The sequence below is a fragment of the Somniosus microcephalus genome, chromosome 7 (genome assembly GCF_052327205.1).
Source record: "Somniosus microcephalus isolate GS21.2 chromosome 7, FLI_Smic_1.0, whole genome shotgun sequence".
In the NCBI taxonomy this organism is placed as follows: Eukaryota; Metazoa; Chordata; class Chondrichthyes; order Squaliformes; family Somniosidae; genus Somniosus; species Somniosus microcephalus.
Window position 1 is genome coordinate 269,238,598 of NC_140993.1, and position 26,164 is coordinate 269,264,761.

Genomic DNA, 26,164 nt, shown 5'->3' on the forward strand with positions numbered 1-26,164 from the left:
CCACCTTTTTTGAATAGTGGGGTAACATTAGCTACCCTGCAATCCATGGGTACTGTTCCAGATTCCATCGAATGTTGGAAGATGACCAGCAATGCATCTACTATTTCTAGGGCCACTTCCTTAAGTACCCTAGGATGTAGATTATCAGGCCCTGGGGATTTATCGGCCTTCAATCCCATCAATTTCCCTAACACCATTTCCCTACAAATACTGATTTCTTTCAGTTCCTCACTTTCATCAGACCCTATGTTCCCCGACATCTCTGGGAGGTTATTTGGTGACAATGACTTCAGCATTGCTGCATGACTGGAACATACAGGTCTTCAAAGGTTCACTGCCAATGCCTGTTCTATTTGGTTTCTTAGATTTATACTCGGGATGAGGAAGAAAGTTGGAATGCTTACCATTGAGAGTGCTTACAAAGCTGCAAAATCACCTCCCCCTCAATGCGCTCTTGCTTTGCTTGGAGCAGTTATTTTTTTGTTTATATTGCATTTTAAACATTCCTTAAAGAGACATGACCCTTGGTTACATTGTTCTGAATCAATTGTATGGAAGTTTATCTTCTTTTGAAGAATAACCATATCTACAATTACTAATTTGACATTGCCTTATGGTCGTCCTTATGCATACAGTTAAACTGTGAAACCAGACCTCCTTTACTGCGTGCACTTCAGTTCTGCTGCTGACCTGGACTGATTGGAGCTTTCTGTGGAGAAAAAGCCACTGATTATTAAAGTAACTTGGGAATTCAGGACTTGGAAGTCTGATCTACTTTGTCAAATCATAAAATCTGAACTGTCTTGATTCTTGCAGGGTTTATTTGTCAACAGAATCTCTTCCTGTTTTGACAAGTCTTGCTAGTCCGTACTTTCAATTTCTTGCACAATCTTCTTTTAGTCAAAAAGACTCTTTCTAGGACCTGTTGGCAATTGAAGGATTACTTCTATACAACCCACCGATTCTTTGATGAGCAAAAACATCTATTTAAATATGAGCATCTAACGGGCTAAAGAATCCATTTTAATGACTTTTTTGGAAAGCACTACATGCAAAATGGATGTACTTAAATTGATTTTTCTGAGTTGTAATTTAAAAAATTTATGGCAAGTTTAAAGACATCTTGCTTCTGAAAGTTGGTGCCAAAATATGAGTTTGTGAATATGCAGAGGGCTGATAGAGTGGTTAACCGAATGATAACTTAAAGCTACTCTTTCACAATCTGTTTCCAATTTTTAGAATCATTAGAGCAGGTTTGTGTTCTGAGCTGTACAGCTAGGCTTGGATTAATCAAATAAGTATTCCTAATTATCTTGTTTTCTATGAACATTTTAATAAACATTTGTAATTAGCCTTAATCATTCTAACCTGGGATATAAATATTTTAATCTAAACCTGTAACTTACCGTAAATTCAGGTGTTACCGAGCAGTTTGTGTGAGGCCAACTAGATTCTAAGAGTCTTTGTCGGGTTTGTCACGCCACATGCTTTGGAAATACTAAATTCCTGAGGAAGGGGATTACAAGACCAAAGCTTAAAATTGTCAAATGGTATTTAAAATTCCAAACGATCCCCAAGAATGTGTTTACCAGATGTCATAACATTTTTAAATGGCTCATTTTCTAAATATGTAAACAGCAGAGTGTGTAACTTGACCATTTTTTCAATTTGCAGTAAGCCGGTCAATGTCCGAGGCCGCCACCCCTATTCCTGGGTGGTTCAGTTGGTAAAGCAGTGTGTAACTGGGCTACACGGACATCCTGCTTCTATTCTCAGTCTGTGCTGAATTAGATGATCTCAGTCAGTGTAGCTACAATTGTTGTCAGTACTCCAGACCGAAGACAGGGAAAACTGTCGGGATTCCTTTTATAAAAAAAAAAAAAAAAAAAATCACTCTTGGTTACTGGAAAGTGCATGCTATGAGGTTCTGTAATGATTTCCTCTTGTGACCGAGTACCCTGCTGATGCTCACTTGGGTGAGGTATCAGAGGGTACCTATGGAACTATACCCCATACCTCAACAGCACTTGGTGCCTTCGGGAGAGGAAGGGAGAACATTTGGAGGGGAGTTTGGACATCTAGCTATATTAGTAAACCAAGCAAGCTTAAACATTAGTAGCAAATGCCATTGTACGCAGTATATATTCATATCCATTTATTTAAGTTCTGTACAAGTGTGCAAAATCCAAACTAGTATTTACTGGGATTTATTTCAATTGAGAAAATGAGCCGATGATCTAAAGCCAAAAGTGTAGGATGCTGCCATGATTGAAGAGAGTAAAAGAGAAACTATGGTAAAGTGGGAAGTAGTAATCCAGTGACAATGGATGAAGGAAAAACTGAGGATGGGGACATTTTTGAATTATTACAAAAGAATACAAGTTGCAAAAAGAAATTGTATATACTGTTGGCTCAATAATCTCATGTTGCTTAAAGGTAGTGACTTCTGTTGGATCTTTCTTTAGGGCCATGTTTATGAGTGGACTAAGTGAAAGCAAGCAGACACATGTTCACTTGCAGAATGTGGATGCCCCCACGCTTCAGATAATCATTAGATATGCATACACGGGTAACCTGGCAATAAACGACAGCACTGTGGAACAGCTCTATGAGACATCATCTTTTCTGCAGGTAAGAATAATATTTGATTAACTGAAGCTAGTTTCTCCAAGTTTGTACTCTAAAGCATGTGCTAAAAAGAATCCAACTGCCTCTTTTTGGGGGCAGATCTGCTGCTTGTACAAAAGTTTATTTAACTCTAAAAAGCGGTTAGATACTAGAAGGAGCGTTGGGAATAATGTGGCCATATAATTGGTCAGGTATATTCCTAACCTGGCCCGACTGGTACTTTACTTTAAAAAGCATTGTGCACTACCATTCAACACAGGTAAAGTCTGGCATAAAATGTGCACGTCCCACCTTGATGGCGGGCTTACTTGATGCAGCATGCTCGTTCATGCTAATAATGCTTTGTTTAGCAGTCTGACATAAGTTGTAAGTGCAACTCTTGCATGACCTTTTTTATTTATTCACTGGATGTGGGCGTCTGCTGGGCAAGGCCAGTATTTATTGCCCATCCCTAATGGCCCTTGGTGAGTCGCCACCTTGAACCACTGCAGTCTTATTGTACTTTATCGTAGCTGTATAACGGAGTGTCTTGCTAGGCCATTTCAGGGGGCAGTTAAGAGTCACCACATTGCTGTCACATAGAGGCCAGACCAGGTAAGGACGGCAGATTTACTTCCCTAAAGGACATTAATGAACCAGATGGGTTTTTACGACAATCATGGTCACCATTGCTGATTTCAGATTTAGTTAATTAAATAAATCTGAAATAATGTAATTAACTGCATTTAAGTTCCCCATGGTGGGATTTGAACTCCACCTCTGGATTATCAGTCCAGGCCTCTGGTTTACTAGTCCAGTAACATAACCACAATGCTACTGTTCCCAGGTAGTATTTGTTCTGGTTTGTAGAGTCCTCCATCGTGAATAATTGGCCAAAGTGGTAGGACTCTGTCAGAGCTGGGGGAAAGGAAGAACGTAAGGACTTAAGAATTGGGAGCAGCATTAGGCCATACGGCCTCTTGAGTCCGCTCCGTCATTCAGTAAGATCATGGTTGATCTTTGACCGCAGCTCCACTTTCCCGCCCGATCTCCATATCCCTTGATTCCCAGGAGTCCAACAATCAATCTATCTATCTCAGCCTTGAATACACTCAACAATTCCGCACCTACAGCCCTCTGGGGTAGAGAATTCCAAAGATTCACAAACCTCTGAGTGAAGAAATTCCTCCTCATCTCAGTCTTAAATGGCTGACCACTTATCCTGAGACTGTGACCCCTAGTTCTAGACTCTCCAGCCAGGGGAAACAACTTCTCAACACCTACCCTGTCAATCCCCCTCAGAATCTTATATGTTTCAATGAGATCATCTCGCATTCTTCTAAACTCCAGAGAGTATCGGCCCATTCTACTTAATCTCTTCTCCTAGGGCACCCCTCTCATCCCATAAAGCTAGAGCTCCCTGGCTGACTAAAGATAGAGATTAAAATGAAATAGAAAAAGGAGGCTTATGATAAATGTCAGGTTCATAATTCAGTAGAGAACCAAGCTGAATACAGAAAGTACAGAGGGGAACTGAAAAAGGATATAGGAGAGGCAAAGGGAGTGTATGAGAATAGATTAGTAGGTAACATAAAAGGGAACTCAAAAGTCATAAATAGTAAAAGGGTAGTCAAAGGAAGGTACGGTCATTTTAGGGACCAAAAAGGAGATCTTTTTGTGGAGGCAGAGGGCATGACTGAGGTATTAAATGAGTACCTTGCATCTGTCTTCACTAAAGAAGAGGATGCTGACAATTTCACAGTAAAGGAGGAGGCAGTAGAGAAATTGGATAGGATAAAATTCGATAACGAAGAGGTACTTAAAAGGTTGGCAGTCCTCAAAGTAGACAAGTCACCCGGTCCGGATGGGATGCATCCTAGGTTGCGGAGGGAAGGAAGGCTGGAAGTTGCGGAGGCTCTGACCACAATCTTCCAGTCTTCCTTGCATATGGGAGTGGTGCCAGAGGACTGGAGGATTGCCAATGTTCAAAAAAGGAGAGGGGGATGAACCTCGGAACGACAGGCCAGTCAACCTATTGTTGGTAGGGAAACTTTCAGAGACAGCAATCTGGGACAAAATTAATTGACACTTGGAAAAATATGGGTTAATAAATGGAAGCCAGCATGGATTTGTTAAAGGCAAATTATGTTTTACTAACTTGATCGAGTTCTTTGATGAAGTAACAGAGAGGGCTGATGAAGGTAGACCGGTTGATGTGGATATGGACTTTCAGAAGGTGTTTGACAAAGTACCACATAATGGCCTTGTTAGCAAAATTGAAGCCATGCATGGGATTAAAGGGGCATTGGCAGCGTGGATACAAAATTGACTAAGGGACAGAAAGCAGAGTAATGGTGAGTGGTTATTTTTCAGACAGGAGGGAAGTGTGCTGTGTTGTCACCCAGAGGGTAGTATTGGGACTACTGTTCTTTTTGATGTATATTAATGACCTGGACTTGGGTATACAGGGCATAATTTCAAAAGTTTGCAGATGACATGAAACTCAAATTGATGGGATTGAAGGCTGATAAATCCCCAGGGCCTGATAATCTACATCCTAGGGTACTTAAGGAAGTGGCCCTAGAAATAGTAGATGCATTGCTGGTCATCTTCCAAAATTCTATAGACTCTGGAATAGTTCCCATGGATTGGAGGGTAGCTAATGTTACCCCACTATTTTAAAAAAAGGTGGTCGAGAGAAAACAGGGAATTATAGACTGGTAAGCCTGACATCGGTAGTGGGGAAAATGCTAGAGTCCATTATAAAAGATGTAATAGCAGAGCACTTGGAAAACAGTGACAGGATCGGACAAAGTCAACATGGATTTACAAAAGGTAAATCATGCTTGACTAATCTACTGGAATTTTTTGAGGATGTAACTGGTAGAATAGATAAGGGAGAACCAGTGGATGTGGTGTATTTGGACTTTCAGAAGGCTTTCGATAAGGTCCCGCATAAGAGATTAGCGTGTAAAGTTAAAGCACATGGGATTGGGGGCAAGGTACTGTCTTGGATAGAGAACTGGTTGGCAGAAGCAAAGAGTTGGAATAAACGGGTCTTTTTCTGAGTGGCAGGCAGTGACTAGTGGGGTACCGCAGGGATCGGTGCTAGGACCCCAGCTATTCACACTGTATATAAATGATCTAGACGTAATATCTCCAAGTTTGCAGATGACACAAAGCTGGGTGGGCGTGTGTGCTGTGAGGAGGATGCAGAGAAACTCCAGTATGATTTGGACAGGTTGGGTGATTGGGCAGATGCATGGCAGATGCAGTATCCTGTGCTGTATCATTCTGTGATTAATACTGCAAAAAAGCAGGTCACTTCAGTATCTAAATCTTTTAAAACTGAAGGATGAATGTTGAAGCTGAGATTCCCAGTCTTGTATGGGTGTAACCCAGCTTGCTGCTGTTCCGAGCTTCCGAGGGCTGATGCTTCACTAGGTGGGCAACCTGATGTTGATGTTAAACTACAGGAAAAATATACAGTACCCCCTTGCTACCAGTGATTTTCTGCTGCTTAGCACGAGGAGTATTTATTCAAAGTGGATCAGTTTATGTTTCCATTATACATGCCAGCTGTTTCTACTTTAATTAACACTCTTTGGAAACACCCCATTTCAATTTTCTGCTGGAAAATTCAATTAACCTTTTAAAAGCATTGTCAGCTTGGTCACAATCTGGTGTTGCAAACAAACTTGTGTAACCCTACCTTTTTTTTCATATTTTGTGAATTAGACTCTTGTAACTGTTATTTCTCTCTACCCATTAGTAGTGACAGGTAGTGTCATACTGGGTTTAAAAAAAATACTGGCCAGGATTTTCTGGGGCCTGTGACCGTAAGTGCCCCGCAAGTTTGCGCATGTGGGAAAACCCGGAACTTGCGATCCATCAAGAAACCTCTGCATCCCTGGGAAATGGACATTTGCTGGCGGAGAGTTGGGCTATTTGCCCAGTGAATGCCCATGAAACTCTTACGCCTGGTAAAAGCAGGCGTAGGGCCGCCTTTTACCAGTGTAAGGGTGAAAATAAATATTAAAATTTAAAATCATTTTAGCATTCAGAAACCTGTAAAATAAGTTCATTTTTGGCCCCTTGAAAAATGTTTAAATTTTTTTTCATTAAATTTGTTTTAAATGTTTAATTAAATTGTATTTCAATTAATTTTAAACATGTAATTTTTTATTATTTCAGTGCTGTTAAAATGTCTTTTTTGGGATGATTCCTATTCTGCTCATGGGGATTCTGTACGTGAATGGAAACCCCATAAGTATAATGGGAATCCCCTTTCTGATTGGTTGGGCCGGTCCACGTGATCCCAGGGACACTTGCGAACCGCATGCACCCCTGGGATATGTGGGCCTCTACACAGGCCTATGCGTAGAGGCCCAGCAGCGCGTGTTTCCGTGGAGCCAGGACCATCGGGTAGGTGCGTAGTTTTATTGCGGTTCGGAGGCATGGCCCACGGGAAGCCTCCGACCACAAAGTCAGGCCCACTGAAATCATTTCTGTGATTAGTTGGCTGTGAAACTAATTCATTCCTGTTGTCCATCAGTTGCATAGAAATTGCAACAGGGAAACGGTTTCTTCAGCCCAACCAGTCCATGTTTAACCTCCAAATGAGCAGTAGTCCTAATCCCATGTGTGTACCCTGTACCACAGTAGTGTTGTGGAATCTTTAATGCTTACCTGAGCCACCACAGCAAGTAGATGGAACCTCTGTTTAACATCCTATGTGAAGGACAGTACCTCTGACAATGCAGCACTCTCACGGCACAAGTCCTGGAGTGGGGCTTGAAAGTACTAACTTCCAGCTCGGGGTCAAGAGTGCTACCAATGGAACCAAGCTACCATACAATTCAAGAAGGAGTTGGATATATTTCTTAAGGCTAAAGGGATCAAAGGATATGGGGAGAAGGCAGGGACAGGATACTGAATTTGGATGATCAGCCATGATCTCATTGAATGGCGGAGCAGGCTCGAGGGGCCGAATGGCCTACTCCTGCTCCTATCTTCTATGTTTTTATGTTTTCTGCAATAGAGAGTGACCTGTCTGCTTAAATTCTCCTTTTCTCCCCCATCCCATCCCAACACTTGTGTTTGGATGCAAAGCTGCAATTAGACACTAGAAGGAATTGCTGGGGTGAATCACTGACCCAGTACAGTGCACTGGTGCCATTAATGGGGAGCAGCCACTTTACTAATTATAAGATCATGCTAGAAAAACACTAATGAAATCTGTCTTGAAGTCCAAATAGAAATTATATCCTGTGTCTCGACATTAATTTATACTTCTTTACTGGTTCACCTCAGTTTGTACACTCGTATTCTACAAAGTTTATGCTGGAGTTACAATCTGTGCTGATTTAAATGATCTCCCTCTCTCTCTGCAGGTAGAAAATGTATCTCAGCGTTGTCGAGAATATTTAATAAAGAAAATTAATGCTGAGAACTGCGTTCGATTACTGAGCTTTGCCGACTTGTACAGCTGTGAAGAGCTGAAAGTAAGAGCAAAGCGAATGGTGGAGCACAAATTCACTGCTGTTTACCATCAAGATGCTTTTTTGCAGTTGTCACATGATCTACTGATAGATATCCTTAGCAGTGACAATTTAAATGTGGAGAAGGAAGAGACAGTCCGTGAAGCTGCTATGGTGTGGCTTGAATATGATACCGAATCACGATCCCAGTATCTATCTTCAGTCCTTGGCCAGATAAGAATTGATGCACTTTCTGAGGTAACACAGAGGGCCTGGTTCCAAGGCTTACCACCTAATGATAAGTCTGTGGTGGTGCAAGGACTGTACAAATCTATGCCAAAATTTTTCAAACCAAGACTTGGTATGACTAAAGAAGAGATGCTAATATTCACTGAAGCCACCGGTGAAAGTCCTCGTTCTTCCTTTTGTGCTGTGTGCTACAGCCCTCAGGCAGAGAAAGTGTACAAACTGTGTAATCCACCAGGAGATTTGCAGAGAGTAGGGACACTTGTCACTCCTGACAATGACATTTACATCGCAGGTGGGCAGGTACCTTTGAAAACTTCGATCACCAATAATAGCAAGCCGAGTAAACTTCAGGCTGCATATAGACCTGTGAATTGTTTCTACCTGTTTGATGCTCAGCAGAACACATGGGTTCCAAAGACTTCAATGTTGTGTGCTCGCAACCGACCTTCATTGGTTTGCTGTGAAGGATATATCTATGCAATCGGAGGGGACAATGTTGGTGGGGAAATGAACAAACGGACCGTGGAAAGGTATGATTGTGAAACGGATGTGTGGACTTTGGTGAATCCCTTGCCTTGTGCTTGGCAGTGGAATGCAGCGATAGCAGTGGAAGACTACATTTACGTCATGGCACACAATCTAACATTTTGCTACTGCCCACGTACTGACTCGTGGGTTGAAATGGCCGCACGTCAGACAAGCAGGTGTTTTGCCTCAGCTGCAGCCTTTGGAGACAAAATCTTCTACATTGGTGGTTTGCATATTGGAAATAACTCAGGCATCCGAATACCTTCAAGCACTGTCGATGGTTCCTCCGTAACTGTCGAAGTATATGACGTGATCAAAAATGAGTGGAAGATAGCAACTAATATCCCTGCAAAGCGCTACTCTGACCCCTGTGTAAGAGCAGTAGTGGTCTTGAACTGCCTGTGCGTGTTCATGAGAGACACTCACATGAATGAAAAACCCAAGTATGCAATCTATCAGTACAACGTGGAGCTGGACCAATGGATCCTGCGTCAGTCTATTTCAGAACGAGTCCTCTGGGACCTTGGCAAAGATTTTCGGTGCACTATGGGAAAACTTTACCCCTCGTGTCTGGAAGAATCTCTGTGGAAGCCTCCACCGTCTCTGTTCTCACAAGATGGAGCAGATGAGTTTGAGTTGGATGGGGAGATGGTTACTTTGCCGTTGAATAGTTAGCCAGATATGGGCACAAATGCTATGGATTCCTAAGACGTACATAGCACAGCAATGTGTATGTCACAAGCTTCCAGATCATGACAGGGTTTATTTTAACAGACTAAGCAGTAACTGTGTTCAGCACAGCATGTCACTAAGTTTGCATAGTATTGTGTAAATAACTGAGAATCCAGTTGTGTTGTATCTTCTACTACTCCTAGATACCATGTGTTCTGCTAAAGAGATTATCGTATTATTCTTACAGTGTGACTAATTTACAAAAGAAACATTGTTTTATTTACGCAAGTAACCCTGGATTTGACCATGAAATCTTGTAGATCTTCCCAGTAAAAAGTAGGCTGAGCGAGGTGGCTGACTGCAGGTTCAGTCAAAGGTTGTGTTTGTTAGATGCACGTACTCCAGTATCCATAAAATATTCCCCATTTATTCCAGGTTGCAGGTCTACCAGGCAGCTGGTAGTTTACCAGGTGTATGTTAGTAGGGGCTGTGTAATGACTGCCAGCCTTTTGTTGTGCGGGTCGATGTGGAGCTTCAATCACTTAATGTGTCTCCACATTGCAAGTAACATAGGCTCATCCATATTACAACTTCCTGCTGCTGAATTCTCATTTGTAAGACAAGTTTTAGTGAGTAACAACCAGGTCTTTATTTTGTATTTCATTAATTTAATAAGGCAACCGTTACTGTAGTGTGATTGTGTATAGGTATCCTAGCTGTTAGGTTTTTAATACAGTTGGTTTGAGTGAAATGTTTCAAGAATGAACTGTATCCTGCGTGCAGGAGAGCAGAACGGACCCTGCACTGCTCTGGCATAACTCCCAGGAACCACTAGCAGTCGCTGGGCTCTCCATTCTAACATGAGCACAGGTGCTTCATGAAATCCGTATTCGCATGTTCAGCTGCATTGTGTTCCTTTGGCACTGTATTTTGAATTAACTTAATTTATTAAATACCTTCACATAAGTAAATGTTTGTTTTCCTTTTTAGTGATGCATAACTTGGAGAATATCTATACAGTACTAACATCTCCAAGTTGAGTCAGACATTTTGGAAAAGTCCCCTCTCTGGATGGATAAAAAGCAAATCGGTATAACAAGTGGACTTGGTGTCAACTTGCATCATAGAATTGATTGTTTATGCTTTGTGTTGACATTCACCATGGGCTGATGGTGACTTTGAGGTACAGAATCTCCAGGGGTAACCTCCCAAGCTCTAATTGAAATTAGTTGGGCAGCTCTAGGATACACAGGCCCCATCTCGAATCTGTCACCAGTGCAGCTGTAGAGTAAATGAGAGACTCAAAAGTAGCACATTTCTATAAGCCTGCAATTGAACTGCAAAATCAATGGCATTTCCTGGAACAGATGTTTTGAGGAAGAGTTCATTGAACAGAACAAACCAACTTTGCTCTCCCAGTCTTCAAGCTTTTCTTGTAAGTACATTTTTCACTTCTGCATTGTAAACTCAACTCTACATTTCAAAATCTGCTGAAGGTTATTTACAACATGAAGCTACTACCTACCATGTCTTTTTCTGTAAATGTTAAATGGAATGCTATATTGATGCAGTAGTGTTCACTATCCAAAAAAAAGGCTTTTTGTATAACTGGCTACAGTAGTTTGTCTTTTTTATCTCACTCAGTGCTGCAACAGAGTGAGAAGGAAACTTTGAGCAGGGAGATGAGGGTTAGGAATCTTGTGTATGATCAGTCCCTGCCAACCATGTGACTGATATGCTATGCCTGTAGGTTCAAAGCATAGATAGGAGCAGGACCATTCAGCCCCTTGAGCCTGCTCTGCCATTTCCCCATATCCCTTTAGCAATATATCTCAACTGCCTTTTGTGGTAGAGAATTCCACAGGTTCACCACTCTCTGGGTGAAGAAATTCCTCCTTATCCTTTAGACTGTGACCCCTGGTTCTGGACTCCCCTGCCATTGGGAACATCCTGCATCTAGTCCTGTTAGAATTTTGTAAGTTTCAATGAGTTGGGTAGTACTGAGTGGGTGGGTAAAACATTGGCTGCTGGAGTTGGGGGAACTTGTCCACAGGCTGGAGCTATATTGTGATCAGCCACTGCTTACAGAGGAAGTCTTTGATCAGGTACTGCTTACAGAGGAAGTCTTTGATCAGGTTTACTTATAAAGGTTGATAGAAAAAGCACAACTCAATTCTGATACAGGAACTACAGACTATTTGCAAGATTTATAATAATGTATCTTTTGGATGAGGTGTTAAAACTGAGGCCCTGTCACTGTTCAAAGAACAGGGGAGTTCTCCCATGTCCTGGTCAACATTCATCTCTCAACCACCAGAACAAATGATCTGTTTTTGTGGGATCTTGCTGTGTGCTCAAATTGGCTGCCGTGTTTTATAGCACTTCAAAAAGTAATTAAGTGGCTGTGAAGTGCAAGGACATAAAAAGCCTTCTAAAGGATCTTCTATTTCTGTCACAAGCTCTAATTATAAATCATAGCTTAGAGATCCATCAGACAAAAGCAATAAGATCGTGCAGTTGGAGAATCAGTTTTATAGAAGTATCTCAAATCTAAACATGTAACTTGTACAGTGTGCAAAAATCCCAGAAACAGCAAAAACATTGACATACTTACAAGTAAAACAAAGACTGATTCTTTTCAGTACATAACTTGTTTATACCAAAGTTCACTATTTTAGAGTAAATGGAAATGTAATAATTTTCTATTGAAATACACATCAAAACTATTGTATAACATACATCTCAGCAGTTTCACAATTTAAATATAATGTAACTTGTAAGTGTCCATGTGGGATAAAAGCATTACAAACATCTGTTGTGAAACCATACTTTTCACATTCTATTGGTTACAACTTGATTCTGCATTCAAAAAACTTTGTTTGGATGACAGATCAATGTATGTTCTTGTACTGAATGGACTTTAGAAAATGAGATGAGCTTGCACAGGAAAAGGACTCTCTAGTTATAATCGCCAAACCATCACTTAATCTAGTCTCGACTGGGTCTGAAGACTTTCTACCCCAGTATGAGAAATTTAAATTGTATACTTTAAACACTACTTAAAGACAGACTAGTTTTTAGTCTTTTTTTCCCCCTCCCTCTTTTTAAAAAAAAAAACAAAACTTGGCCAAGGAATTTGTGATGTAACTTTACTATTCGGTTATCTGTTTGGAGTGGCAAACTGGGCATCCACCTGTGGAACTTTGTATTTTACTAGTTTATCGAAGTAAGTAGCGCCATCCAAATTTGCATATGAATACTTTCAGACTCCCTTTTACAATTGCCAACCAACTTCACATTAGATACAAGAAAATAACATGCTCAATGATTTACACCAAAGATATTTGCAAAGCATGAAGCTCATTGCAATCCTTTGTACTGAATATAGTATTTTAAAATGTGAATTAATTTTTACAAGCCATTACATTCATTTGATTTGCTAATGTTTATTGACAAGAGTCAAAGAGCATCACAAGCACAAAGATGGAACAAAATATTAGTTTAATTTTCATGATTTGAATATATTGCAGTACTTTTTTAGTATGTGAAGGGAACAGCATTTTGGGGTGGGGGTTTTGAACCCAGAATAAGGTTTTCCCTTATTTATAGCTTTTTAATGGAATCTGTTCATAATCACATGGAGCATGTTCCTTGCACAAACATTGCAATATAGTTGCTTAAAAATTAAGTCCAAGGTAATGTTCCTTTATGGCAGAAAGTGAGTTAAGCACAGAAATAAATGGGTTTAATTAAAAAGAGGGCTACTTATTTTAGTAATTATACCATGGTTTAAAGCTGAAAAATGTAAACCACTCCAATCAAAAATGATGAAATTCACACAGGTGAATGCATTGTTAGTATGTACAATTTATACACAGCCCTCTAGTCATTGCAGCCTGATTTTTTCCCTCACATTTTGTCAAAACATCAGTGAAACAATTGAGAATTTTCCAAAACACATTAATCAGCAAGCATGCAATAGTGAAAACTCAGTTGGTCTCAGTTTGGGACTATATACATAATAAACACTGATCTGGCCCATCTTCATTACCCGGTGCTGGAAAGAGGCAGAGTTTGATGATTTATGAATAAAAGGAATGGCTATTGATGAGTCCCAGCTCGTTACACAGAATATTGGAATACCCAGTGCATGCAATAAACATTACGCCTCCGCGGTGGTCAGTGTTTCCCTGTTTGTCGCTCTGAGTAGGGGGTTGCAGGCTGTTGATTGAAGGTAGAAAACCAAGAGGTCATAGCAGACTTGGCGCTTGTGAGTGCCCCTCCTACAGACTGACCTATATATCAAGAACCAACAAAAGAAATAATTTGATCAGAAAATATAATTTTTTTTTTTGCAGGTCTGGTCTTTAGCCAGTTCAAGTACTCATGACACACTTGATTTATGGCCTTTTAGGCCAATTAAAGCATTATTTTTTATAATACGCAGCAAATGTCAGCATCTTAAAAGACACACATAATATGTACCCCTAGTTCTGATGAAAGATGCACACCCAAAACATTGTAACCTATCTTGTCTCTTTACAGATGTTGACAGACCTGCTGCATATTTCCAGCATCTAGTTTTTCCTTCTAGATCTACAAGGCCTGAACGAGCTGATCTTACTGCAGTTACCCCTCAAAATCCAGAGCTAGGAAAAGCTGAGCACTATTAATGAGTTTTGTGCCTGTTGATAACATGCTCAACTGGTTGTAGACATGCAAGTCATACTTAAGTTGGAGAACACACCTGACAACTAGTCTATTTGCACAGCCAAATCCAGCACAGCAACCAAAACTCAAACCTTATGGCAGCTATTCTGTGGTCATAGGACTAGGAGGAGGCTATTCAGCCCCTCGAGCCTGTTCCGCCATTCCATGAGATCATGATCTGCAACCTAACTCCATGTACCTGCCTTTGGCCCATATCCCCTTAATTCTTAGTTGACAAAAATCCATCAATCTCCGCTTTAAAATTAACAATTGCTCTAGCATCAATTGCGGATGAGAGTTTCAAACTTCTACCACCCTGTGTGTGTAGAAGTGTTTCCTAATTTCACTCCTGAAAGGTCTGTCTCTAATTTTTATGCTAAAAGAATATACAGGGGGCACAGACCCAGTACCAAAACTGTAGTATAACAGGCACAAGAGTCACCTTTGACGACGTAATCCTATAGCAGTAGAAATATTGTCTAATGTAATAGCACTTAGTGTGAAGCTCTTTGGGGGAAAAAAAGTAAAAGTTAAAGACAAACTAGTGGAATGTGCGTACCATCATATGCAATGCACTCCTTAACACATTATAAAAACAGCAATGTTTCTTCCACCACACCCATTATTTTTCCCTTAGATACATTTCAGGGGAAGCTAGATCTGTACATGAAGGAGAAAGGAATAGAAGGGTGTGATGAAGCTTGTGTGGAACACAAACACTGGCATAGACCAGTTGGGTTGAATGGCCTGTTTCTGTGCTGTAAATTCTATGTAATATCCCCCTCTTTACAGCTTACCTGGCTGTAGAATTCACTGGTGCCATTCAGCATTTTTCCAGCCACATATCCCACATTTATAACATAAGTGAAAGTGCTCTAATAAAACTGGCTCTATAGATGGAGGTGGAACAAGAATTGGATTTTATTTAAATGACTAGAATTGAGGTATTCAGACAATCCAGATCACCCAACAGGAATGCTGAAGACTGCAAGGATAACATGACATTTTTGAAGGACAAACAGCCCTCTACTTCAACATTGCAACTCTAGATATTAAATGAGTCAATATCCTCATGTAATTTCTAATTGTATGCCAAGTAGCTACTCTAATACTATTCTAAACTGGAGATCTTAATTTCACATTGATGGGATTCTGATGTTCCATAGTGGGTTTGTGTAGAAGATGATGGCTTCAAGACTGCCCAATGTTTAGCTGGGAGAATGTGTGACTCAGACAAGCAGTCTAACAGAGGCAGGGGAGAGATGTGATGAAGAGGTAGAGCTGGGTGACCCCATGTCAACAAATGATGTTGCCAAGGGAACATGTACAGGAAACTTTGATATCCGGCACTGACGGGACCGAGCTGGTGCCGTACCATCAAAAGTGCCAGACATACCAGCGTTAATGTTGAGAGATACGGAACTGAGAAGCTCCGTGTGAATCAACAAACCCTGTTGCTTAGCAACAGCTTCAAAACAGGCAGCTGCAAGTGTCTCTAGCTGTTGCTATAGCTACAGACCTTGCAGTGCCTGACTGCTGGGGGGGGGGGGGAGGAGAAAAAAGCAACGAGAACTAAAAAAAAAACTTATAGAAAACGGCTCCTGATTTTTGCCGTTAGATCGAGTATTCCAGACATATAACCTCCGGATAAACCAAAGTCTCCTGTAGAGAGGGGGGGGGGGTGGAGAGCATGGATAGCTCTTTGGTCCAGCAATAACGTCTCTTCAAGCCTGAGGTAACGGAGCGGAGGTTTGTAGAGAATCTATTGCTGGCGGTTGTTCTGAAAGAAAGTCTTGCCTGATCTCAGGACGTCCCAAAATGCTTTACAGCCAATGAAGTACGTTTGCACTGTTGTAGGAAATTCTGGCAATCTCACTGAGCTGTAAAACAAAGGAGGCATTGGAGTAGGATACTGTGCTCAACCACGTCAAAGGCTGCAGTGAAATTGAAAAAGGCGAGGAAGGTTAATGCATCGATGTCAGTTGAGAGTTTGAGTCGGGCCCATTTTGGTGCTGTGGCAGGGGTAGAAATGACAAGAATGGAGCAGGCAATACATTCCAGGATGTTGGAGGGGAAAGGGCGGTAGATTGTAAGGACAGGGGAGTCGAAGGTGCTGTTTTGGAAGGGAGGAGGACTGTACTCGAGAGGAAACCATCCACCAGGGCAGCTAGGCGGTCAGCAGTTGTTACACCAATTACTGCATCCACTCATTCGGAAAATAAGACATTTATTAAACTCGGCCAAGCAATGCTATATCTTACCGACTGCCTTTCCTGTCTGCACCACACTGCGGCTCGTGGAGATCATTGCATTGCCAAGCTTCTTCCCACGTTCACTATTCTGTACAGAACTAAAGCAAAGAAACATTCAGTGAAAGATCTTCATTGTCAGCATCCCGCTTTTATCCATTAGAAAGTGATCGCAACATTTGGTTGTCATAGTTTGTGTGGCACACAGAAAACTACGGCTGTTGTCTAGGCTGCATCACTTTCAGAACAAATTTCAATAATAGCAACCATTAAAAGCAGAATTACATTGTGAAACAATTTTAGATAAGATTATATCTTGAGGATCCCAGAAAAACCATCCACTGCTGGTTAAATACCCATAATACCAACATTCCAATTCTTCGTTATTAAACTAAAAAGGCCATAAAATGTTAATATTCATGCAACTAACTTACATAGAAAATGATCGTGTTGAACCTGCAAAGAGAAACCTCCCTTACAGATTTCCCTTTAAGAAATTTACATACTTGCACTGCTTATGGTCAAATCTTTCTCCTATCCCATTAAAAGAGAAGCACAGAGTGTAAGAATAATTAAATACAAGATTGAAGTAAATCTAAACCACCAGGTTTCTGGAAGTTGAACTCTGCACCCCACCCCACCCCAAAGAATGAGAAAGATAGTAGGATTCCCTTTCTAATTTCTTGCATCTCCATATACAGATGGGATTATATCAATGTTGTGCAAAAAAAAGACCATGCTGTCTTCCAGTGCTGTTGCGTAAACGTACTAATTACCCTGAGCTGTCAGATCTAGATAATGATGCTCAGTGAAAGCATGGAATTAGTTTCAGCTGCCTTATGGACAGCTTTTGAGAGGATCCTGTGCTTGTTGGTGCAAGTGGTGGCCACTAGTAGACTGGGCTCTAGCTTCCAGATTGATCCTGTGCTGGCAGCGAATATAACAAGGAGATGTTGCTACACAATTCCCTAACCCAGTACAGTACTTAGTTTCCATAGGATATGAACAAGTTGCCTAATGTTGGTGTAAACTTCGATTTTATCCACAGAGGACATTCTGGCTCTGAAAATGATCAACCAATATTTATTTTCAATAGAAGAAAGCGGAGGTGGTGGGACTAGGAGTTCCAGAAACAAGTGAACTTCAAGATAAAAATTAACAAAAGGGACAGTTGGGGATAAAGAACAGCACAACCAACTCGCCAAACATATGCTAGGTCTACCACCAAAATGCGCACTGCGTTACCTCGTGCTGAAATATGGGCCAGGAAAGTCACCATTTAAGAAAGAAAATTTAGTATCACATAAATGGTTCTCAAGGCAATTTGCTCAAGTTCAAACCCAAGGCAGGAGTTAAATGCTGAATGAAAAAGTCAAAAATCTAGATACCATAGGATGCTCCCTAAAAAATGCCCATCTGTTGCAAGTTGAGTACTCTCGATCTAGCAGGGTAAATGTCTTGCTCAATTTTCTTTGTTAGTTTGGTATTAATGGGATTGTTTAGTGGCAAAGCATAATTCTCCCAGCATGAGCTGGTGCTGCACCAAACACGATGTCAAGAACAGCTGAGAAAGAAAGACTTGCATTTATATAGCGCCTTTCACAACCACCGGACATCCCAAAGTGCTTTACACCCAATGAAGTACCTCTTTGAAGTGTAGTCACTGTTGTAATGTAGGTAATTCAGCGGAGTGCTAAAGACTTAAATAAGCAGTCACTTGACTAGACTGGCATTCAATTGCCCTAGATCATGTGCCAAACCACAAGGCTGGAGGAGGTTACGTGTATCCCTAACACTGTATTTAGGTCTATGTGAATCAGCACAGGACAATGGTTCAATTTTCCCAAAATGCATCTGGAAGTGCTACCTACTTACAGTTGATTCCCTGCCTGAGCATCACCTGGAGATGTGTTGGTTGGTAGAACCAGCACCCGAGATCTGCATCTGAAGAGATCAAGTTTGGACATCCTTGTCTTAGATAGCCTTGCAATGAACAAGATGGGTCACATAAAACCCATTTGTTTACTTCGGAACACTTCTAAAAGTCATACAATACTGAAGGGAGTGTTAATGGGTTTCATTGGTACCACTCACTGCGAGGGATCCAGGACAATTGAGTGTTTGTACTCACCAAAGGTTGGAGTTGAGCAGACTGGAATCAAACCAACTACTGGGCAGATACTAAAATGCAGTGAACTATTGCCGAGGAGAAGGTCATTGATGAGTTAAAACTGAAACTTCGCCAAACTTTTCATAGTATCCTAGAATGTTACGGCAGAGATGGGCCACTCAATACACTAAGTCCACACAGGTGTTTTTCCTCCACAAGCCACCCAACTTAATCCCACTTTCCTGCTCGCTCCCCAATACCCTTTATTATTCCTCTTTTTCAATTAACTACCTAACCTATTCATTTTGTTGTGACCATCTTAAATTTGTGAATTCTCATTACTGTGTCACTGGAAACAATCCATCACTAGTTACCTCATCATTTTGAAGAGTTCTATCAGGTCACTAACCTTGCGCTCCAGTGAAAAAGCCGCAATTCTGAAATCTCTCTTCATATTAAGTGTTCAGCCCTGGTAACATCCTAGTGAATCTACATTGTACATTCTTCACAGGGCAACGAAGGTTAGGCAATAAATGTGGCCTTACCAGCGTAACCTACTTCAATAACAAATATAAAAAAAACTTTCCATTTTCTATCTACTTTATAATAAAGCGCCCAAAAGATACCCCAACTATGAAGTATTTATTCAGTATTTCTGCTTTTCGCTACGAGCTTGCCTCCTTCATCTCTTAGTAACTCTACCCCTACTTGAACTGTCCTCTTACTATAGAAAACCATACCATTTTTTTTGCTAATTTTCTCTCCTACTCCTCAGCATTTCTCAAAAAGTTAAACATTAAGATTTTTAAAAAAATTTTTTTTTTTTTTTTTTTTTAACAGGGTTGCTTCAATTCCTTACTACAAAATTACTGGGATTTATGGTGATAAAGGACAAACATTTCCTTAGAATCAGTCAAGATTACTGCCAACAGATTAATAAGATCCAAACGTTTAAATACACAACAGGATGGAGGAAGACCACCAGTTGAAAAGGGCAGCAGTCACCACTCGTGTTTTATGAGGCTGTCCCTTAGCGAGACAAATCAAACTTAGATACGTGTCTGACGATTGAACAAATGAGGAAAAAAAATCATGTTCTGTTCACAATAAGACTGGCAAATCAGCCAATTGAGACATCATAGGGGTGTGTTAAATATGGTTCAAAAATGGTGCCAACAGAATTCTAATATTGCAGTGTCCAATTTTAATCTTAAAAATTCAGGGATGCCGGTAATCAGATATAATGCACTTGACTGGGAAGATCAAATAGAAAGCATAATATGTGATCAATTCAACAAAATACACGGCGAGGCTGCACAAGTGCTTCAATGTGCTGGTCTGAAGGTTTAATCCAAGGGTTCCCCAACTGCACCATCAAGGCAAGGGCTTAAAAATTAGTGGTGTAAAATTGAGAGTTTTTAAGCTGTGTTTTAGGTACAAGTCCCTTGGCCCACCTTTTTGACTAAACAGTGCGTGGATTAAGGAGAAAATTAAAAAATGGGGAATAAAGTTATTAAAACTGAAAAAAAAATGCTTGAAGCAAGACAAGTGGCCTTCTGACAGCTAGTCTTTCCAGTCTCCTCTTAGCAACCCACCCACTTCTAACCTGGATAACTGTTGGAGTTCTGATTATTAAAAACTAAAATATATATATAAAAATATGAACATTTAATAGAGCAACCTAATATAGTCGAGTGTTTAAAACACTGCCGTGGTGTCCTGTCTAGCCACGTTTCTTGCCTCTTGGGGGGGAACAGTAACAGTCTGCAGTTCATTTGCCTGCCTTCCTTGCTGAATATTTGAGAGGCAAGTCAACTAATATACAAAAGCATCATAATTGCTTTAATGATTTAACAATGTATTAAGTCAATTTTAAAAATATTGTTTGCATTTTTAAAACCCCAAGCTGCATGTTAAAAGCAGAGTGAATGTAGTTACAAATATGACACCATCCTCATTAAATTATTCAGTGTTAAGTCTATTTGCAATAGACTGATGAACCTTCGAGAGGTCGATTCCACTCAGACATCCAACAATTATTTATACCCATCAGCATCTCATGCTCGCCAGCTGCTAACACAAGTACAAAGTCGGTTTCTAAACACTACAAATGGCACAATATTGTACAGTAAAGGTTTCAACTTCTACAATTTAGGATGTACACTTCCAATGAAGAATTTCAGCCCAGCCTTCATACTTTGCTCAGAAATTGTTTTATGCAAAACATTTCTGTATTCAATCAGCTTGTAATAATAGCAAACGTAAGTGTATTCCACCATGTTACACATTTGTCAGGACCAGGTCTTTATGGTGTCTAAAGAGGACACTCCATTTTTACTACATGGAATGTTTTTACCAGCGTGTTGGGAATCATATTCCATGATTCTGCCCAGTTTTGCGGGAAAACCGCCTTGATAGTCACAAAAATACTCAGGAAAATGCTACCACAAGATGGTGCTGTATGACAATTGATGGTTTGAAAGAAATCAGATAAAATTACTTTTCTAACAGTGTTTAATCATATAGCTATATAATGTAAACTATGGATATAACCTGCCCTCTTCAATACAGATTATTCATACTGCATAAGATTTCCAAAGTTGCAGTTTTATTCATGTTGGGTGCAGTTCATTTTGTGGAAGTAGTAATATAGAAATGAATGGTAAATGAATTCAGAAATTACACATCAGTCCTGCTGATTAAACCCATATGGTTAGCTAAACAAAAACTGGCTGGTACTTGAAGGGTTAACTTCTTGCATTTAAGTTTAACCATGAAAGGGATTTTCCACCCCAAGCAAAGGTTTATGAACTTCTTAATGAAGCTTGTAAAAAGAAAGAACTTGCATTTATACAACACCTTATGGTGCGTCAAATGTCTAAAGCGTTTGCAAACATAGGAAAATGTCAGACAGAAAATTACCAACTGGTCTATCTAACCTGTCCCATACAATCATAATACCTTATGCATCACAATACAGACACTCCGCACCCCACCTGGAGCCATGTACATAGTGAATTATGATGATGTACAGCAACAGTTACATAGGCAAACACCATCATCATTTTGTACATAGCAAGATGTCACTAACAAGGTGATGAATGACTAGATAACGCCTACCTAGCTCAGAACCCATCTATCCCTGGTTTCTCTGCCATCATCACCTCAAATAAACACACCCTCAACCAGTGTCCTTGCAAACTACCACCTGGATCTCCGACCTTCCTTTCCTCCCCAAAACTCTTCAAGGTATTGTCAACTCCCGGATCGAAGCCCATCTCTCCCTGAATCCCTTCAATCAAGTTTCTGCTCCTGCCACAGCACCAAAATGGCCCATACCAAATTAACAAATAATATTCTGTGACTGTAACCTAGGTGCATTAGCTCTTTTTGTTCTTGGCGTCTCCTCCTCCAACATCTCTTCTGTTGTCCAGCTCAGTGGGCCTATCCTTGCTTGGTCCCAACTCTTACCTACCCCCTGCACGGTCACCTCATCGTCCTCAAGTATCCCTAAACCCCTCTGGCTCTCCACCTCGCCCTTCCTCTCCTCTTTTAAGACTCTCCTTAAAACTCATCTCTTTAACCAACTGTTAGTCACCCCTCCATCTTCCATTTTTTTCTCCTGATGCCTTACTGAAGCACTTTGGGACATTTTTCTAGTTAAAGGTGTTAGATGTTATAGTCCAGATAAACAATGATAGGCGGTTCCACAGTCTGCTTTCTTTTTAACATCCTATAAGAAGTCAAGGAGACTTGCCCAGCAGGATCTCCTTGTAAATGCATCCTGGGTGTCTTATTAAGATATTGCTATATAGGTATTCCTTCAGCCTCATCCTTACAATAGTTTTCAGAATTTTACCTGCTATTATTGTTAGGGTAGGAGCAAGTGTAGGATATCTGAATTAAATGATAAAGAAACTTCTCCTGTGTGCAAGCATCTGCTGACAATAGGAGAAGAAACAGTGGAAGAACGAACTTACACACGTTTCAACCTCAGGACGTCCCAAAGAATTCCATGGCCAATTAAGCAATTTTGAAGCGTAGTCACTGTTGTAATGTAGAGAAAACTCTACCGCTAATTTGGGCAATGTAAGGTCCGACAAATGGCAATAAGATTATTGACACGATTAATTTTTTAAGGCGAGGAATAAACATTGCTCAGGTACGTATACGAAATCCCCGCTTTGTTTCAGATAGTGCTACAGAATCTTTTATGCAAGGCGCGTATCCAGGACAAGCCTTCTATACTGGTGAAAGGTTCAAGAATGCACAAATGTAGTGTAGAGCAAAATTCTCTGAATGGATTCTTCTGCCTGCCTCCCTAGTTTGGAGGATACCCCACTGATTTATGCGAGGGGACTGAATAAATGAAAGAATTTTCTTTCTTCAGGACTGGTAACACAGAGACTAGAGCATTCCAAATTTTCACAGTACTCACTGTGACAATCTTAGTTTGACATCAGACACATTGTACTGCCCCTGGAATGGATGGCTGGAAAAGAGAAAAACATCTGTTGTCAAGATTCATTTCCTAACTGACAATGAATAAACATTACTCAATTTAAGCACTGAGCTTCAAAGTAAAACCAGTTTATCGATCAGTTAGTCTTTTTGGAACCAAAATCAGATTTGTATCTACCCTATACATAATTGTAACTGAATAATGCCATTAAAACCATTTAGATGGCTCCTATGCCAACAAACATTTCACATTTTATCCATTTGTTAAATGTTCTTTACATATATGGTTAATAAAGTTATCGGATTTCATGTACAGGAAGCTTTGTGCTATCCGGCACCGACCTGTTGCCGTTCCCTCAAAACCGCCGGACACTCCAGCGCTAATGTTGAAAGATACCGAAGCTTCTGAGCTCCGTATCTGTCAACAAACCCTGTTGCAGCTTCTAAACAGTCCAAGCGTCTCTGTAGCTTAGCACCAGCTTCAGCAGACCTTGACTGTTGAGGAAAAAAGCAACGAGAAAAAAAAAACCTAACAAAAACGGCACCTGATTTTTGCCGGTGGCTCGAGGATAACACAAAGTTTCCTGTACATCTAAATTTGAAACCCATTTTCACATTCATAGCTTTAACCCATTCTATTAGAGGTTTTGAATAAGCAAAAATGGAGATTTCCAGCTGAATCAAATTTATTTACCCGAGAAAAGGTTGCTTGGCAATGCGGAGTATGTAGGCGTACCACTAGGCTGATGCACACACATCCGCTTTAAAAATCAAAATTCAGTTTGGCTGCAGAAATGGTCCAGTGTTGAAGAGAATTTTGGAAAGGAATAAGGCATGCTCACATTGAAAATTAGTAAACAGGAGATTATATACTCCTAATTCAGTCAGTGCAAAACTGATGCATTTACAGATATGTCGTGTTTCGAATGAGGCGTGTGCCAGCTCAAGTGGATGGAAAACATCAGTGTTATTTGAAGACCAGCGAATTTCTCCCTTAATTTATCCCAAAAACCAACACTATCAAAAACCAGATTATCTGTTCATTTATCCCATTGCTGTTTGTGGGACCTTGTCTAAAAGACATTAATAAACTTGCAGAATGGGCATATAATTGACAAATTAATTTCAACACAGGTAAGTGTGAGGTAAGAAAGATTAGGTCATCAAATATTGCTTGAAAAATACAAATCTAAATGGGGTAGAGGAGCAAAGGGCTCTCGGAGTAGAAATACACAAATCACAAAGTTGGGACGCAGGTCAATCAGGCCATAACAAAAACAATCCAAGCGCTAGGGTTTATTTCTAGAGGGATAGAATCGAAAAGTACAGAAGTTATGTTAAACTTGTATCGAACCTTGGTTAGACCACACTTGGAGTACTGTGTACAGTTCTGGTCATCATATTATAAAAAGGATATAGAGGCACTGGAGAGGGTGCAAAAAAGATTTACATGGATGATATCAGAAATGCGAGGTTATACCCATCAGGCAAGGATGAACAGGCTGGGTCTCTTTTCTCTTGAAAAAAGGCCGAGGGGTGACTTAATAGAGGTCTTTAAAATTATGAAATGTTTTGATAGCGTAGACACAGAGCGTTTCCACTTGTGAGTAAGACCAAAATGAGAGGCCATCAATATAAGATAGTCACCAAGAAATCAAATAGGGAATTCAGAAGAAACTTCTTTACCCAGAGGTTGGTGAGAATGTGGAACTCGCTGCCACAGGGAGTGGTTGAGGTGAATAGTATCGATGTATTTAAGGGGAGGCTAGATAAGCAGATGAGGGAGAAGGGAATCGAGGGTTATGCTGATAAGAGTTAGATGAGGAAAGACTGGAGGAGGCTCGAGTGGAGCATAAACGCCGGCATGGACTGGATGGCCTGTTTCTGTGCCGTATATTCTATGTAATCCTATGTAACAGTGACTACACTTCAAAAGTAACTCCTAGGCTGCGAGACGCTTTGGGACATCCCAAGGTGCTACATGAACGCAAGCTTGTTCTTTCTTATCCAATGTGATATTTAAGCAGTCTGGTGAACTTTGATAGTGAGACAACCTCGTGCTTAAATACAAGTGTTTGTGTGCTGCGGTTTTGTAGTTTCATACTTTTTAAGAAATTTGACTTGGAGCGACAGTAGCGGTTTGACACTTGATCACATTCAGCTTGTGATGGTTGAAAATAGTCTTGTGTAAAAGTGGTAATCCATAGTAACAAACAATGTGCCAGAATTGCTGGTGCTCTGCAGCACAGCGAGAACAAAAAATCTACCATTTGAGCTGCGGGACTTTTTTTTTGTTTGGAGGGTCTCATCAGCAAAAACAGTTGCCAGGTCAGTATAGACTTCCTCGTGCTTTATCATCATAGGAATGAGGTGAAAGGCATGAGATCCCCGTTATATATAAAGTCTCATTATGGATTCTATACTCAGCTCTTTTCTATAAAGGCGGTTTCAGGGTAGACCAAAATACATCAACAACTCGAGGCTCCCAGGTAGCACGCTGCGGGAATCCTACAACCCCGGCAAGCTTTTTTAAATGATGAAGTAATCCAGTGGTAGGAAAACACACGTTCGAGAAGCTCGACATTGAGCATCTATGGAGATGCTGAAAGCTCAAACTAGAATTTCTCTCGACTGAAGAAAAAACACCAACTTTCCCAAATATACCCATGACCCGATGGACTTCAATTCTTGCAGTTACAAGGAGCAACTCAAATAAGCCAGTCATCTAAATAAACTTAGATTTGTGCAGATGGTCCGGTTGAACGAACAGGTACTTTGTGAACACTTGGTTTAACCAGAAGGAAGAGGATCACTTTGTAATTTGCTGGCAAAACAATGACCCTCAAGTACTTTGGTAGGAACCTATAGCCAATCCCATGGTCCAACAACCACAATCCAGTCTCCTAAATTTACCACAAACCAGCCGATCTTCCCAGAATGCTGTTCACAGTGAGATGGATATTATGCTGTGGGGTGGGAGGAAGGGGTGCATATCACCACTGAAAGATTTTGGAAATAAATCTTCCCAGGTTTTCTCCTCTTGAAGATCTAGTCAACATTGAGATCTTTACCCAGGAAAATCTCGGGTATTGGACATT

General features: G+C 40.5%; 2 protein-coding genes across 2 annotated transcripts in view; one reads left to right on the forward strand and one right to left on the reverse strand.

Moving 5' to 3' along the window:
• kbtbd2 (kelch repeat and BTB (POZ) domain containing 2) overlaps positions 1 to 11,149 on the forward strand; it is a 28,064-nt gene extending 16,915 nt beyond the window's left edge. Inside the window, exons 3-4 of the mRNA XM_085993773.1 lie at positions 2,466 to 2,631; positions 8,001 to 11,149. Of these exons, the coding sequence (XP_085849899.1) occupies positions 2,466 to 2,631; positions 8,001 to 9,539 (1,705 nt within the window). The 3' untranslated portion in view covers positions 9,540 to 11,149. The remainder of the gene's footprint in view (positions 1 to 2,465; positions 2,632 to 8,000) is intronic.
• Positions 11,150 to 12,053: 904 nt separating this feature from the next.
• avl9 (AVL9 homolog (S. cerevisiase)) overlaps positions 12,054 to 26,164 on the reverse strand; it is a 124,954-nt gene continuing 110,843 nt past the window's right edge. Inside the window, exons 14-16 of the mRNA XM_085993772.1 lie at positions 23,044 to 23,097; positions 16,508 to 16,596; positions 12,054 to 13,831 (exon numbers count right to left, since the gene is read on the reverse strand). Coding sequence (XP_085849898.1) covers positions 13,716 to 13,831; positions 16,508 to 16,596; positions 23,044 to 23,097 — 259 coding nt within the window. The 3' untranslated portion in view covers positions 12,054 to 13,715. The remainder of the gene's footprint in view (positions 13,832 to 16,507; positions 16,597 to 23,043; positions 23,098 to 26,164) is intronic.